The following is a 16,890-nucleotide window of genomic DNA, read 5'->3' as shown; positions in this document are numbered from 1 at the left end:
TTAAATGCACAACATTCAGGGTCCAGTAGAAAACCCCCCTGTGTTTGTTTTCTAATGCAAAGGTTCAATGCTTTATTCTGGGAATATATGGAAATATATACGCATATTTCATGAATTAGTGTCTTGTTCTGAATTTGCCTTTATGAGGTGTAGCATGAGTATCCTGCGAAATTAAATGGCTAGAAACCGTACAATTAGTGCTGACAAATCTTTTACAAAGTATCTAACAACATTTTTGTCTTAATTTGTCACATGCTCATACTTCAGGATGTGCAGATTCGATTTGTCCTTTATCTTACAATCTGTTTATCTTTGTCACATGTTTATAACTGCTTGAGCTGTTTTTAGTACTATAACGCTAGTGATCACGTCAGAACTCTTTACTCTTTCTTCTTTCTTTCTTTTTTTTTTTTTCATGTGGGCTGGGGGGTACGCAAAAGATTTGCATGTGAAGAGTAAAATTTTGCATTACATCCTGCGAGGCTCCAGCAGCTGGCGACCACCCCAGTTTCCAGCTAAACAATAGTTCATTCTCTTCAAGAAAAAGTTGATGCATTCTATCATTGTAGCTTTTCACCCCTTGGGTCTAACCAAAACCGGTGCTGCGCCCTTGTATCAGTGAAGCTGGTATTGCTGCTGCTGCCTGCCTAACCTAAACCAAACCGAAAACTCATCACGCAAGCACCCTCCTTGGACCTAGATTAACAAGCTAATTGAGCATAGGTTTTGATGCGATGAGTTGGAAAGAAATGATAAACAACTCAATCACCAATCGTCACATAGGAGAAAAGGATAGGATCTCAAAGGCCCACTTGGGCACATTGCGATTAGTTAATGTGTTATAGCATACATCTGTGACAGTGCGTAGATGTGTTGTTTTCCTAATTCTAGTTTAGTTTCTAAGACAATGCTAAACTAATCGCACGTTCCAATTAGTCATTTTGCAGGGCATTGTGTATGTAATTGAGAGGTAAGTTCATCGGTGAAGTGTCGGTAACTATTGAAAAATTAGGCGAAAGCTCGGTCTTGTTCTTGTTAACCACTGAAAAGGAAGCTAAGTTCTGAACTTCTGATGCATGGTCAATTACTCAATTGTTGCTATATCGATGAATGTATATATGTCTATATTTATTAGCATCCAAAACTAAAAAGTCTTATGTAATGAAACCGAGGGAGTATCTTGTTAATTACACATAACTGCGTAAATCCATACAGCCACTTCTAAAACAAACTCAAGACACATAATTCCATCATATTGGTGATGAACTCATGACTGATCAGTGAAGACTACTACATTACTGCTGTGAAAAAACAAAAAAACTGTACAAAAAAAAAACTGAAAACGCATCAAGAACAAGCACGGCCACTTCACTGAATCAGCAGGTTGCAATGTGATGATTCAGACCATCGGAGTTCAGAAGCAGAACGAGCCGTCGTCGGCGAAGCTCCACAGCCCCACCGGCCACTGCTCCTCCACGCCGGCGGCCGCGGCGGCGGCGTTGTCGCCGTGGGTGAACAGGTTCTCCAGGGACTCGTAGGCGCTGCCGGCGAAGTAGGAGGCCAGCCCGCCGCCGTGGAAGTCGTACGGGTCGAACACCTCCGGGTTGTCGGCGCTCGCGGACGCCGCCACCGCGGGCGGTGATGGCTCCTGCGAAGCATGGTTCGTGGTCGTCGTCGGCGGCGGCGGCGGCTGCTTGGCGGCACCGGGCTCGCCGAAGGAGGAGGCAGCGAACGCCGGCGCCGGGGAATCGCCTGACGCGGAGGAAGCCGTGACCTCGCTCATGGCGGACAGCGACGGCGAGCGCGTGGTAGCGCAGGCGCGGCGCCTCCTCTTGCGGCGGTGAGCCGAGGGCGGAGCGGAGGAGGGGAAGTTGGGCTTGGCCTTGTCGCCGCGGAGACGGCGGGCAGCGGCGTCGTAGGCCCGCGCGGCGGCCTCGGCGGTCGGGAAGGTGCCGAGCCAGACGCGCACGCCGCGCACGGGGTCGCGGATCTCCGCCGCCCACTTCCCCCACGGCCGCTTCCGCACGCCGCGGAAGCGGAACTGCCTCGCGCCACCGCCGCCGTCCCCACGGCCACGCCGGCTCGCCGACGACGTCGCCGCCACCACCGAGCCCCTCCTTCTACGGCGCTCTGCATCACAACAAAATCGAACGCAAGAAACCATTTCACTCCATGCAAGAAAAAAAAAAACTGCTGGTGCAAATCAGTTCTTGAGATCGCCTCACCCTGCTGAATCAGAGGACACAGCCGCTCGCGAGCGAATCGCGGCGGCGGAAGAACCACCCCCTCCTCCTCCTCGCTGCCATCGTCCAAGACCTCCACCACGCCGTCGCACTCGCCTTCCTCCTCGGAGTCGGCGCCGTCGAACTCCTCGAAGGCGGCCTCGAAGTCCTCCTCCTCCTCGTCGTCGCTCATCATCCGCCGCTTGTTCTTGGCCGGCCAGGCCCGCCCAGACCGCGGCGCCGGAATCAGGTCAGCGAGGATCGCGCCACCGCACATCTCCCCTCTCCGGCTTGGGTTAGGTGGAGGTTGTTGGAGTTCGGGCTTGAGACATCGGAGAAGACGATGGGGGTTTAAATAGGAGCAAGAAAGCTTCAGACGTTACGCTTTGGCGGGACGGGAGCGAGCACGTACTTCACAAAGTTGATATGGGTTTTGTGTACTCATTTTCATTAAAAAGGTTTGGTGTTTTGTTTATGTTTTTGGGTACAAAACTACAAATTTGGTCGTGCTTAATTACTTGGTAGATAGGCTGGTTTTATAAATGGTGACACGTTATTTTTTTTCCAATTAAATGTTTAGAAGGGTAGAGGTAGAAAATTGATTCATTGGGATCAGAATATACTAATCTTATTTACTTTATAGTATTATCTTTCTTATCGGATCTATAAATGGATCCATTAGATAAAAAAACCACAATTCAAGGTACATAGGGAGATTCAACTTTGGTCTGGCCTAGCCCGAAGAAGCCATTCACCGGGCTAGGCTTATGCCTATATGATGAAGCCCGAAAACAAAAAAAAACAAGATTTTTGAAAGAAAAAACCAGCCCGACCTAAGAAAACCTGGGATCGGGCTAGGTCCGGCTATGTTTTTATTAAGAAACGTCGGGCTCGGGTCTAGGTTTTTTTTGCCTTACTTTTTCTAGGCCCAACCTGTTTTGACCAGGCCTATACATACATATGTAAAAAAGGAAAAGAAATTTCCTTTGTAATATGTGATGATTTTTTGATTAGAATCCTAATAAACTACTAACCATCTTTATTGCGTAAACAATTTAATCATGGATTTCGTCCGATGTGTCAAAACACTATGCCTCTGCCGCTCTTTTGGGTAGAAGTGAATTACAGTGCATTTTCAATGAATAAATATATTGTGTCAAATGCTTATCATACAGTTCCATTTCTATGGAAGATTGAGGCGAACATGCACCAAAAGTTTATCTTCCACTAGGATTTTTTTTTTTGAACGGTCTTCCACTAGGATTCTATTTTAGCCTCGTCGTTTTGCTTTTGGTTGATTGCAAGGGGTAACTGTTTATGAACGATAAAGAAAATATATGTAAAACTTTTATGTGTCTCTTTAGAGATTTAAACGCAAACTTAAAAAAAATAATCCATAAAAACCTGAAATCAACTCTGAAATAATGCTTTAAAAATCAAATTTTCTCAATAGCTTGTAAGCTGAAAAGCAAACAATAGTCTTACCTTCTCGTTCATGTACTCTCGGTCTTAATTACCTTAGGGCCCCTCCAATTTGTATGAAAAGTATAGCAAATTTATAGGATTTAAATCGTATCAAAAATTTTTCTGTTTGGTCTTTTGAAACAAAGAATTGGTACTTTGCTACACACTGGCCCAAGATAAGGAGATTTTCGAAGAAAGTATACCCCTCACATCCTATATTTTTTTTGCAGCTTGTTCAAATAGTTATTTATGTGTTTTTAATCCTTTATTTTGCATATACATTCATATTAAACCATACATTTTAATGTTTATACGGTCCTTCCTATACTTCAAATGGGCCTTAGTATGTTTTTAAGGGAAAAATTCTTGAGCTAATCCACTCGTTGACTTGCATCAACTATTTCTAAATATGTGTATTTACGCTCCAGCCTATAGCTATATAGCAGTAGCACTCAGCGCAATCAAGCGGCAGGAACATTAACACGCAAAGACAGTGGAAAAAACAGGAAAGGTCAATTTAGGGTACATTAATATTACTATAGTAAACAGTCTCTAGAGACTTCAAAACCTTGTAATTTTTAGTTGATATAACCCAAGACGATAACAAATGGCATGCTTATAAATTGGTGACTGTTGTTATATCATTAACGAGTTCTATATTAAGAATAACAGTGAGAACAAGTTATTTTCTATATTCATCTTAGATAAGGTTGACAGAATAACCCACGGATATAAAACCGCATGGAACCCTATCTAGCTACTACCCCTCTAGTCTCTCTCTCTGTAGGTATTATTTTTCTCTCTACAAGCTCATACGCTTGTCTTTTAGCTTTTACGTGAGAAAAAAATTAAACAATATATTTATAAAAAATAATTTATAAATAAACATTTTATATAAGTGTTATAATAATAACTATGATAAAAGTCTCAAAATCAGTTCTAAATTTAAGGCTAAAAGTTTAAATTTTAGCTGAAGCAAAAAAAAAATTGAAGTATCACTCTTCACTTCTCCCATCACTAAACGCGAGAGGTCGACCCAGCCAAGTAGGCAGAAAAATAACATCTGCTGGATATATGTATATATATAATTCATCACTCGACGACCATATCGTATTCCCCATGCACGTATAGTAGTCAACCATGCGGCAACACACACGCAACTGGATCGATCGCTCGCAGGGCGAAACCGCGACGGCCGCTGCCCGAGCATCGACCAAACCAAGTGGTATCGTTGATGATTGCTGGTGACTGATCAAACTGGTATCACAAAAGAGTTCCATTACATTTACAGTTTAGAGATAAGGCCGGCCGGCCGGTTAGTTAGTGGAGTAGCTAGCTACTAATAGTAAAGGTTGGTTATCCATAAACGCACCAAAACCAATTCACCAAATGAAGCAAACGCTTTGGTTGAACTAAAGTACTCATGTTTTGTACTTGTACTCTAGGTTTTTTTTTTGGCAAAATTTGCTATAGGGCATAAAAGAATGTGTAATTAGCCGGTGGAGATTGTCCTCGGTAGCCAACTCGTTATGCGCCCTCGCCACAGCTGGGTCGCCGCCTGCTCACTTGCCCTATAGGCTAGGGTTCGGGTGTGGTATGGCGCCGAGACCGATTGGGTCTAGTTCGATCGAACCCAGTCAGTATAACGAGTTGGCCACTGAGGGCAATCTTGTCATTTTTAAATTTTTTTACCCCGAAAATAATAAAAATTTGGCCGGAGTGCCCTATAGCTAATTACCATATTTTTGTGGTGCTCTGCAACAAATTCGTGATCTTACGGTGTCCACCGGCTAATTACGCGTTTTTTTCGATTCCCTGTAGCAAATTTTGCCTTTTTTTTACACGACGTCGTTTACTTTTTGAATTTATGTTTTGCTGTTCATCTTATTTAATTTTTTATCAAATTATGCAAAATTATTAGGCATGTTAAAATTCCTATAATAATAAACCATATTATAAAAATAATTAATAACTATGTTTTTTATAAGACGAATGGTCAAACATAGACATAAAAGTCATCGGCATCATATAAAAAATATAGAGGCAATAATACTGTTAAGGATATTGTACTAGGAATATGTCTCATCATCTGAATTGAATCGACTGCGTCGAAATTAAAGCGTACTCTATTCGTCTTCTTAAAATATAAGGACCTAGTACTATATTTGTTCTAAAATATAAGCATTCTAATTTTCTTAGCATAGATTAAATTAGAAAATTATACTATATTACATCTCAATAAATAAGGAACGGATTATATTACATCTCAATAAATAAGGAACGGATGGAGACGAAAGAATATGTGGGAATAAAATAAGAAAAAATTGGAATAAAAAATAATTGATGTAACAAATAGTAATATAAATAATACCAAGAATACTTGTATTTTAAAGTAAGATTTAAATCCTGGATATGCTTATATTTGGAACAAGGGTTACTAGATTGGGCATAGGGAGTACTCTGCTTTGATGCATCATAACTGGGGACTGGGGAACCAGTTTCTCCTCTTTCTGAAAGAGCCTGTAGCCTAGTGGTTACAAAGGCCCTAGTAGCACTTGAGTCTTGGGTTTGACTCTTAGTTAGAGCGATTTTTTCAGGATTCTAACGGCTTTATGCTTTTAGTGGTAGGCGACGTACCCGTCGACAGCGAGGCACCTATGGTGACTTCGTCAATCTCTCCAGGATGTGCTAACTAGGCTTCGGAGGTGCTCACAGGGGTAGGATTTGCATGCGTGCGTTCTCAGAAGTTGGTGTATGTTGTAAGCGTCTGCGTTGTACTGTGTTCTCTTAGAACAAAAGTTTCTCCTCTTTCTTTTTTTTCTCTTGGAGAGAGAATGACGAGGAACTAGTTAACCGGGGAAAAGGAGAAGTGGGCTGTGGGCCGAACACATTTGGTGATGGGCCATGACTGTCATACCCCTATATCAACCCATGTAGAAGCACACCAGGGAGGCAAAGGATCGATCCATCAGTTCATCTTCTTCGTGCCTCCAACAGCTTCAGACCTCACGTTCATTATTACTCCCTTCCCCCAGTTTCACAGACTAGACTTATCTAAATTTATATAGATGTTAATAAATCGAAATATATATATATATATATATTATATACATTCATTCATTAATTAATGAATTTAGACAAAACTAAAAAATATTAAAATATAAAACGGAGGTAGCAGTAGAAATGATACGCTCAGTTCCCACTTTCTCCAAAATAAAAAATGAGAACAAAATAAAAGTAGATTTGACCCCTGAGTTAAGTTGCAGCCTCACCTCCTAATTAACCATCAATCTAGCTTACGGTAAATAAGGGGTTGTTTAGATGGGGCCATGTCATATTGGATGTTTGGACTATTAAACATAGACTAATAAAAAAACTAATTCCATAAATGAGAGCTAATCCACGAGACGAATTTTTAAGCCTAATTAATCCATAATTAGCAAATGTTTACCGTAGCCTCACATAGACTAATTATGGATTAATTAGGCTCATTAGATTCGTCTCGTAAATTAGTCCAAGATTCTAAATTGGTTTTATTAATAGTCTACGTTTACTATTTAATAAGTGTCCAAATATCCAATGTGACTATAGACTAAACTTTAGTCTCTAGAAACAAACGCCCCCTAAATCTTGTGCATTGAAGCCTAGAAGACGGATAGCTCGGATTAGTTGCCGTCATATCAGATGGAGTGCATATTACATTTGATTTTTCTTTTTACTACGATGGTTTTGCTAAAGTAGCTAATTAGTGTATGCATTGACAGATAATTCCACTAAAATAGGAAGCACTTGCAATCAACCTTACAGAGTCACGGACTAATTAAAATGTCATGGCTATAGTCAAAGGTCAAAATATTAAGATTTTGATAAGTAGCCGATGAGAAGCTGACTTTTTAGAATCTAGAAAAACTTGGTTTTACAGATTTTGACTTCTCTAAGACATTTTTAAATTCTATAACTAGAAATTCCTAGAAGCTGAGTATTGTATAGGAGAGTTTCTAGCTTTTAGTGATTCTATGAGAGGCTATAACTAAGCATGTTCAAATTGGGCTCAGCTCATCCATGCACCGGGCTAGGCTCAAGCCTAGATGTTGAAGCCTGAAAGTCTAAAAGAAACCTAAAATTTATGAAAAGCTCGAAAAGTCCTAGACTTGTCCGACAAAGTCTAGAATTGGGCCGAACTTTGAGCCTAACTTTTTTTACATGGGCTTTTTCTAGACCTAGTCTAAAGGCCATCATAGCCCGATGCTTAAACAGTAGTAGCTGCAGCTGCCATAAGAACATCCCCAATAGCTATTTATCCCATCATCTATTCTAAAAATAGAGGATAGAGGCTAAAGATAGTGCTCCAACAGAACATCTATTCCATTCTCTATTTTTAGATGTCCTCTACTACTCCGTCCCAAAAAAAGAGCATTTTTGAGTTTTCTAGGTTTGGCGTTTGACCATCCATTTTATTTGAAAAATTTATTAAAAAGTTAAAAAAAATTAGTCACTAGTTATGTTTTATCATGTGATAACAATAAAAACATTAATCTTTAAAAAAATTCAAATAAGACGAAGAGTTAAAAATTCTATAGAAAAACGTAGAAATTCATCTAAAACCCAATTGTCCCCACTTTGGCCACTATAAAATATAAAACAAATGCATGATAGTTACATGTATCAATAAAATATAGACTAGAATATAGATGCTCTAATATGGATGATCTGCTGGAGCATACAAATATATAGAGGATTATGGATGATCTGCTGGAGTATACAAATATATAGAGAATAAAACTGTTTTAGATTTCCATCTAAACTAAGATATAGAGAACCAAATTTAGATGAGCTGTTGGAGATGCTCTAAGCTCCACAAAATAGAGCCAAAGACAGTAGAGTAGTCTAGTACAAATGGCATCAAGTCTTTATGATCTCACTGCAGCTCATATCTTATATCATAGGTTCATTGTTATCCGGGGACTCTTCCAAGTTTTCTCTTGAAAACGCCAGCCGTGCTTGTCAATGAGACGTGACTAAGGGCTGCTGGACTCGTTTTCCCCGGTTGACCTTTTTTTAGAGAACGCTATTTTTTTATCTACATCCAACCATATATCTGCGGCCTTTTTAAATTAGAAATCTAGCCCCTCAAATGATATATGCAGCCCTTTTACATTGGGAATTTAGTCCCTCAAAAAACCTAATCTAAAATTCGCTCCTACGGAGATTTTAACTTGTGTTGACCTACGACCATTATTGTTTGGTTAAGAGCAGGTACAATAGCAGGCTATAAGCCAGCTATAAGCATATTTTAAAGAGACAAGAGCAGAAAGAAGAGAGATGGATTACTGATTTATAGTCAGCTGCACACAAGCTCCAAGACAAAATGTGTGTATGATATGTAGGACTATGTATTGATGTTTTGTATATAACTATTGTATTAATTGGTCATTAGATTGATTATAGATGAATTAGAGCTATTAGTTGATTATACTATTGAACTTGCTCTAAACAGCTAGTGGTAACTTGTTAAGCTGAACCAAACCAAGCAAATATGATTCAAGCTAAATATCCAAACTAGGCTCAGAATCTCTGGATTATGGTAACTGCTCAACTGCACTTTATAAAATTTTTGAAATTCAATTTAATCTTTGAATTTGACAATGATTCCACAAGAATTGATTGCCACCAGAAATCAACCGAATCACAATTCAGGACAAAAACCTCTGTTTCGTATGCAATCCATCCATCTCAGGTTCTCAGACATCATTTCTTCTTTCGAGACTACAAAAAGAAGCTTCAATTCCTACGAAGCAAACTCTTCAACTTTCAGAGGATTTCCTACCAAGCAACAGATTGACAGGCAACCAAATTGCCTAGCTTGGTACGACGGGACACCGGGAATCTGAACAACTTGAACTAACATTATGTCAAAAGTACTATCATCCAAGCAAAATATATTCAGTACATGATCTCTTTATCCAATGGAGGCCAGGAGCTGACCAGCTGGATCAGCCTCCTGCCCTTCATTGTCTCCTCCTAATCCTACCTACAGGCATCATCCTTATTACCAGAGCAAGCAAATAGCAATGGAGATTGACCATATTCAGATCCTATGCACACAGCAAGCATACCTTGTTTCTACAAGATCTGAAACATTTACCATGAAACTAATCTACTGGACTAAACTTGTCATCATCTTTACTTCTTCAGTTCTTCCCCCATACTGACAGGCTTGCTGACGATGGTCTGAAGGCTGCTCCAGTCGACCCCGGCAACGCCGATCTGCAGCATCCTCTCCTGCTGCCTGTCTTCTTCAGTTTTCAGTGCCCTGTTGTTCAGAGCACAAGGCAATGGTCAGCTCAGCTGTTATGCATTGTACTGTTCAAAATCTGAAACCTGAACATGACTTACTTCTCCCTGTTGATCTTCTCCATGTCTTGCCATGTCAGCCTTGGGCCTTCGTCGAAGCCCTCGCAGATCAATTCGCCGCTGTTGTCGGTGTAGCAGAGGATGCCCATGCTCTTGTCTTCATAAACCTGAAAAACAGAAGGATTCATGTTTCAGATTAGCACGCAGCAGAGATGTCTCAGATGCTCACAGAGGCTTGCAAGAACAGGTACCTTGTTGACCTTGCTGGTGAAGCTGACAGAGTTGGGAGCCTTCTTGGATTCAGAACTGGAGAAGCTATCCATGCAGGCTCTGATCAGATTCTTGGAGCGAATCTTCTTCGGAATCAAGATCCGGTGAGATGAGTAGCACCTCAGGGAATCCATGGATGGCTTGTTGCAAGAAGGAACAATACTAATAAGTAATAACAATGGAGTGGATGTCATGAAAATGGCCATTAGTGGGTGGTGGATATCATTTTAAAAGAGGGGAAGTTAGGTCAATGAAGTTCTGGCAACACAAATCATTGGTTAAGATGCATAGGTTAAGGCACAATTGCATGGCAATTGAATTGACACATAATTGGTGGCAAAATCCTTTTCTACCTCCTGTATCATTCATTATTTTTTTTCTTGAGCCCTCTCCTCTAACATTATTGGATTAAAAAAACTTGGTTAAATATTCAGCATCATGACTCATGACAAGGACTTCCAACTTTGTCCACCTCGGTTGTTACAGCACACTGAAACCGATGTTTTCATCTGAAAATTTTAGGATGGTAGGGCCCTAGGAGAATTTCATGATGGTAGGACACTACTAATGTGACAATTCTGTACAGGATTGAAGCATGACAGCTGTTAGGTTCAGGTTGAAATCCCACACTTATCAGTAACAGAGATAATTTTTTGCTTAAATACATAAATTTATATTACAAATGGGAAAAAAGTCCTCGCGCCTTTTAGCTGCAGAACTCTTCCATAAATGCTTTATGGAATGCCTTAAAGCGCGAGATCATCAGCTGTGTTTTCTCCTCCTGTGGCAGAATTGTGCATCTGAAATGCCATGTCCCAGGTACCTGTAGAAATATAACCAACAAAGCGAACATGTATTAGAATACCAGCAGAAAGGAGAATAGTTCTTTCTCTACAAGGACATGAACATATATTAATGAGCAAACATCTAATCATTGAAAAGTACACAAAATATGTCTCAAGTTTCTGTTCTACTATGAATAATATACTAGTGGATAGATGTAAGAGTTATATGCTCACTTGTCCAAATACAGAGCCAGGCACGACGACGATCCCGGTGCTTTCAAGAAGACGGAGAGCATAGAACACATCGGGCTCTGTGTTCATCGCCTCAGCAGCTTCAATCACCTGTGGCGGCAACTGGACAGATGGGAACACGGATATTCCACCTTCAGCCTTGCTACAAGTCATCCCTTCCAGGCTGTTGAATGTGGACACCATGGCCTAAAACACAATGCACAGATGCAATTTTCAGTTTTGGCCTTTCCATGGTTTTTTCCCGTTGTAAAATCAGAGTTTAAATCATTGTAGTGAAGAAAGAAATAAAACAGAACCTCTGCACAGCAAGACAAAGATGATAGGATGCTGTCTCTTTCTGCGCGGTAAGAGGGGTATGACTCATCTCCAACCTGACAAAAAGGGAGAATTGTTAAGGTATGTAAATGTTGATGCCTTTGCTTTTTGAAAGGGTTGATGCCCAAGGCGAAGAAGAATTCACAGACCTTTGGTGGGTTCATGACTAGGCTCATAAGGATTTGGCCAGAGATGTTGGAGCATGAGCTTAGGGATGCAACTTTGTATACTTCTTTCCTTACTTCAGAACTGAAGCCAGTGACTTCCATGTAACCCCCTCTTCTCCCACACTCGCCATAGTACCCTAATGAGAAACATAAGACTTCTTATAACATCCATGAACAAAAGAAGTTCGTAGTGTATGCTGATCAATAAAGAAATTGTAATGCATGCTGCATCACATCCAACAGTTCAGACTACTTGAGATTTGGAAGAAAAGATCTGTATAGTATATACAGGATTTGATTGGAGAAATAAAGGAAACACGCTGTGAAGAACATTCTTAATTAGACAGTCTTAGAGCTTGGGAATTAGAAATGTATGATATATTGATAGGCAGAGTGCATGTCAGATAAGTAGGTAGAGTTTGGCCCTTTTCATGTAAACCTAATAAGTTCATCTTACAAAAGAACACTCACTCATTTTCGGTTGAGAGTATTCATGCATGCTAGATAAGTAGATAAGGCTGTAAACCCAATAAGTTCAGCTTATAGAAGAACATTCACTCCATTTGATTGACAGTGTTCATGTAACATCTGTAGAAATTCGTGTTCCCTGATAATCTTATATGTATTTTTTTTTCTCTCTCGATGAGTTAAAAGGACCTATTGAACAAATTAGCTCCTCCAAGACAGCTAGCTCAGCTCAGCCTTTGAATTTCGGAGAGGAGGTGTCTCCTCGCGGCCCATGTTAGCTGATATGGGCTAGAAAAAGCAAACTTGGTCAGCAATCTGTTTTCTTCTTTTTCCTTATACTGTAAATTATCCTTTCTTAATGAAAATCTGGGCATGCCTGTCTTCAGCTACCCCAGCCAAAAAAAGTTTGAGAGGGTATAGCTATTTGCTCTCACATACAATTTAGCCGCTATAGCCCCATGTAGTCGGCTATTAGCTGTTTTATGAGACCAATTGCTAAATACCTTAGCCCGCTATTTAGAAATTAACTTTTTTTTATTTTTTTTCAAGTAGCAATAAAAAAGGCATATACTACAACTTGAGAAGGAACATTGATGAGACAAGTAACCAAGTCATACCATTAGAGACCGAATGAAATGATACTAAAGATATATCTCCTTCTCCATAGCCTATGGATCGTGCTACTTTCTTGAAGGAGTTAAATTTCTTTTCATCTGTGTAGATGTTTTCTTGGTAAACCTATCAAATATAGTCATGAAATGGTACATGTCATATTTGCAATAGGAAAGGAAAATGATAAATCTGCTCTTATTAAGAAAGATACAACAACGTCACCTCATCTGCTAGGAGAACAAGGCCTTCATTCTTGCAGAGCTCCACTATCTCACACTGGTCTTCCTCCACAAGAACCTACGGGGAACTCAAATCACATAGATCTCCTTAAAATCAAAGGAATCGTGCAATTCAATGGTCCGTAAACAAACCTGCCCAGTAGGGTTTCCTGGATTTACCACCACAAGTCCCCTCACAGCAATGCCATTTGATCGGGCATCATCCAACTGTTTCTTCAGATCTGAAATGTTCACTCTCCAACCTCTAGATTCGTCAAGGTAATACGGTACCTGAAAATGCAGATATTTTCTTTCTTACATCAGATTGGTAAAAGACATGAATTAGTATTAATGGAGATTTGTTTCTGTCTGGTTTATGCTGTACGTACAAGGGTTGCGCCACGAAGAACCATAGAATCTGTGTACAAAGAGTGTGATGGAATTGGGCAAAGGATGCCATCTTTCTGCCCACGTATCAACAAGTGCATTATCATATGAACCTGTATGGAAATCAAGAAATACAATGATCTTCAGTATTGAAAATCTTATCAGAATATGAGGCAGATATTAAGAATATGAGTAGTTCATATTAGTGCCGAGGACTGAAGGACAAAAGAAATAATGTTATAAGAAAAAAGACCCTAGCTTGCTGTTCCACTCGTATGGGTTCAAACTGAATCATCCATTCACCAAAACCTTTATATCCACAGAATATCAAGCCATTTTTAGATTGTGAGAACGGTTGAATGCATCTTCAAAACCACAAATTTCTTTTAACAAAATAGTTTGATGTGAGTAGTAATCCAGAGGCCAAACAATTACCAGTTGTAAAACATATTTGAATCATCATCCAGAAAAAAACTCCTACTACTATGTGTATAATGATCAAACTAAATAGTACCGGTGCAGCTGCTCCATCTGTCAGGAAAATGTCCTCTGAATACGACGGCAAACCATCACGAGAAGCTATTCCAGCAGCAATGGCATCACGCAATCCTTCAATACCCTGTCGAAATGTTCAAGTTAGATGAAAGCTCATTCCCATATTTGTCATCATTTGCTCTGAAACATTGCACTTGCCTGACAGTGACTGTATCCTCCAGTTGTTTTTCCAGGAATGACGCCTAGAATCTCCTGTGCCCTCGTTATCGCATCAGAGCTGCAGCATCAAAACTTGGCAATCAAATACAATTTGCAGTTCATCCCTCCCAAAATTACCACTGCCACAGGATCAACAAAATACTAAATTCTGTTCAGTTCTTGCCTGAACATGAAGCTGGTTTCACTGCGGTCTAGGAGATGGGGGTAATCACACAAGGCAAGAACCTGGAGCATGGAAAGAAAAGAAACATCAGAAATCAAGAAAATATGAGAAATGACTAGTAAGTTCATAGGGAACAAGGACACACCTCCCGGAAGAACTTGTTTGGCTGCTGCCCTTGGGAGTGTGGGTTGCTCTGGTTGCAGTAGATAATCTGGTCGAAGAAATTGTGGGGATTAGCATAGTAGAGTGAAAGAAACTAAACTGAACAGAAGCAATATGCAGAGAAACTCTGAAAACTCAGGCATTCCTACTGAAAGTACGATTCAAGTGAACGCACCTCACTGAAAGGGTGTGCCGATGGATTAGCCTGCAGCTCTTCTTGCATGCTCTAGAACCACAAACCAGAAAAGAAGATGAGTTCATCACACAACCTTAAACTGCATTCCCTTAACACTCTTAAACATTAGGATAAAAAAAAGAAGTCATCAATCCAGCAGATAATTTTTTTCCCCAAACAAATAACAATCCAACGAAGAACATTACACATTTGCAGGGTCTAGATTTCACTCTGAATCTTTCACTAACTTAGCTGAAGTTGAACAAATGCAGTTTGTGATGTTGCAGACCAAATCAACTCCGTTTCCATCTCCCGATGATCAAATGAATTTACCTGCGCGCGGCGGGCGACGAGTCCGCGGAGGTGGTGGTGGTCCGCGAGCGCCAGCACCTGCAGGGACGCGAGGGTTAGGCAGGTAGGCGCGATCGAGACGGAGGAAGAAAAACCCCCACAGGACAGAAATATCCCACCTTTGGGTTGAGGGAGCCGACGGTGAGCGCACGGGCGGCGGCGGAACGAAGCATCTCCTCCTCCTCCTCCTTCACGTTGTTTCTTTCTCGGCCGCCGCCGGCGACGAGGAGCAGAGAGTGACGATCGATGAGCGGCGCGGCGGCTGCTAGGTGGCGGCCATGGATGAACAGCTGGGGTGGCTGGCTGCACGCACGTACGAGTAGGACGAAGCAGAGTGACGTGTCACGTGCCCACTCTTTCTGCTGCGGCCGCGCCGTCTTGGTGCACGTGAATTGTGAAATGGACCCGTAGCGTACTGGAACTCTTTTTTTTCTTCTTTTTGAAACGTTTTTATTTTTTTTAATTTTCAAACGGAACGCTCCCAAAACTTTTTTCAAATTTAAATCCAAATAATAATGTAAGTATGTATGTATCAGGATTTTATCTTACCGTGAAGACCTTTGAACCCGGCGCTTGACGGGGCATTGTTATCGTGGTTTTTCTATGTTTTTACACAGAGATATTGGCGAAGGAGAAACCGCGGGTTACGCTAATATGTATTATTCTTGTCACCCTAAGCTGATATGACCAAATAACGAGGCGAGACAAGGATAATATTTTAAATATTGCCACGCTACGTAAAAGTGTTAGTGTTATTTGACCATGCTAAATAGAGTGACAGAACTAATACGTTAAATTTAAAATTAAAAATAAAATGTTAAAATAATAATAATAACAATTGTAGCCTACTAGGGTGACACTAGGATATAAGTAGGAATATAAGTAGGCTAGCCCATCAACTCAATTATAGGCAAAATAACTTGGAGCATGTCCATTTGTCAAAAGGCCAATGACTCGGAGCTTATAAGCTACTTTTGCTAATAAGGAGTTGACAGACTAGCACATTTACACTTCACTGGGCACGAGCACTCTGTACTGCAGCAGCGGGTATCCTCCATGATGCTGGAGCCAGCCATCTGCTGCGAGTCATTGGCAGTTGGACAAATGGACATGGTCCAGCTCCTCTTGTTATTTTTTCTTTTTCTTTTGCATATATGATACGCACGGCACATGGCAAACATGCACATATCTATGGATTCTCCAAATTACTGTTGAAAATATATTTATATGTGTTTAATATCAGGGAACATTGGCCTCACTAAATTCTGTTAAAAATATATTCACGTGTGTTTGATATTAGTATGCTCGGGAGAATCTAACCTCTAATGGGGTTGATAGGGTCGATATAACCTTATCGTGTCACTTTTGATACTTCTTCGTTTAATTTTCTTATTTTAATTCTGGTACTTTTTCGTCCAATATTTATTTATTTTTTACAGCATTGTGCTTTTTGAACTTGGGAGTGTATTTTTAATCTCTGAAGTTGACGTGCATGCATTAATATGTCTAAGCATGTAGTTGTCGTTTACTATTTTAAATTTGTCCTCTTTCTTCTTATATATGCAGATCGAATTCAAACTTAAGGGATAATAGAATATATATTTTAAGAACATTGCACTTTGTTTTTCGAAAATGTTCATAAGATTTATCTTTAACAGCATCTTTGGATGGGTTAGTCCCTTATCTCATCAGAGTTCAGATTGATAAGTCTTTTTTTTTAAAAAAAAAGACCAAAACAATTGTACTGTTTTTTTTTTTTTGCCAACCACACTTGTCCACAAAAAAAAGATAAGTTTAATCAAAATGTTAAT

At 40.2% G+C, this 16,890-nt stretch overlaps 2 protein-coding genes across 2 annotated transcripts; both read right to left on the bottom strand.

Annotated features, from left to right (window-relative positions):
* Positions 1 to 1,173: 1,173 nt before the first annotated feature.
* Positions 1,174 to 10,363, bottom strand: LOC102699435 (ethylene-responsive transcription factor 1-like). The gene is made up of 5 exons (XM_040527988.1): positions 10,292 to 10,363; positions 10,083 to 10,207; positions 9,900 to 9,999; positions 2,221 to 2,544; positions 1,174 to 2,041 (listed from the first exon to the last, which is right to left on the bottom strand). Exons 1-5 carry the CDS (start codon positions 10,361 to 10,363, stop codon positions 1,415 to 1,417), a joined length of 1,248 nt encoding a protein of 415 aa, XP_040383922.1. The 3' UTR covers positions 1,174 to 1,414.
* Positions 9,374 to 15,384, bottom strand: LOC102705284 (alanine aminotransferase 2-like). The gene is made up of 17 exons (XM_006661673.3): positions 15,199 to 15,384; positions 15,062 to 15,118; positions 14,729 to 14,779; positions 14,537 to 14,602; positions 14,392 to 14,453; positions 14,208 to 14,286; positions 14,029 to 14,133; positions 13,517 to 13,627; positions 13,281 to 13,418; positions 13,132 to 13,206; positions 12,915 to 13,035; positions 11,812 to 11,966; positions 11,644 to 11,718; positions 11,330 to 11,533; positions 10,292 to 11,133; positions 10,083 to 10,207; positions 9,374 to 9,999 (listed from the first exon to the last, which is right to left on the bottom strand). The coding sequence occupies exons 1-15, from the start codon at positions 15,250 to 15,252 to the stop codon at positions 11,017 to 11,019; spliced, it is 1,470 nt and encodes a 489-aa protein (XP_006661736.1). The 5' UTR covers positions 15,253 to 15,384; the 3' UTR covers positions 9,374 to 9,999; positions 10,083 to 10,207; positions 10,292 to 11,016.
* Between the last annotated feature and the right edge of the window lie 1,506 nt (positions 15,385 to 16,890).

The sequence above is a fragment of the Oryza brachyantha genome, chromosome 10, assembly GCF_000231095.2.
Source record: "Oryza brachyantha chromosome 10, ObraRS2, whole genome shotgun sequence".
Lineage (NCBI taxonomy): Eukaryota > Viridiplantae > Streptophyta > Magnoliopsida > Poales > Poaceae > Oryza > Oryza brachyantha.
The sequence above is the reverse complement of the archived record's forward strand: the minus strand, read 5'-3'. Positions and strand labels throughout refer to the sequence as shown.

Coding starts and splice junctions, on each gene's coding strand:
- LOC102705284 (XM_006661673.3), bottom strand. CDS start 15,252: ATGCTTCGTTCCGCCGCCGCCCGTGCGCTCACCGTCGGCTCCCTCAAC. Junction 14,603..14,728: donor CGGCACACCCTTTCAGTGAG/GTGCGTTCACTT, acceptor TTCTTCGACCAG/ATTATCTACTGCAACCAGAG. Junction 11,534..11,643: donor CTTTGTCTTGCTGTGCAGAG/GTTCTGTTTTAT, acceptor ATTGTGTTTTAG/GCCATGGTGTCCACATTCAA.
- LOC102699435 (XM_040527988.1), bottom strand. CDS start 10,363: ATGGATAGCTTCTCCAGTTCTGAATCCAAGAAGGCTCCCAACTCTGTC. Junction 10,208..10,291: donor TCACCAGCAAGGTCAACAAG/GTACCTGTTCTT, acceptor TCTGTTTTTCAG/GTTTATGAAGACAAGAGCAT. Junction 2,545..9,899: donor AGACCATCGTCAGCAAGCCT/GTCAGTATGGGG, acceptor CGATGTCTCAAG/CCCGAACTCCAACAACCTCC.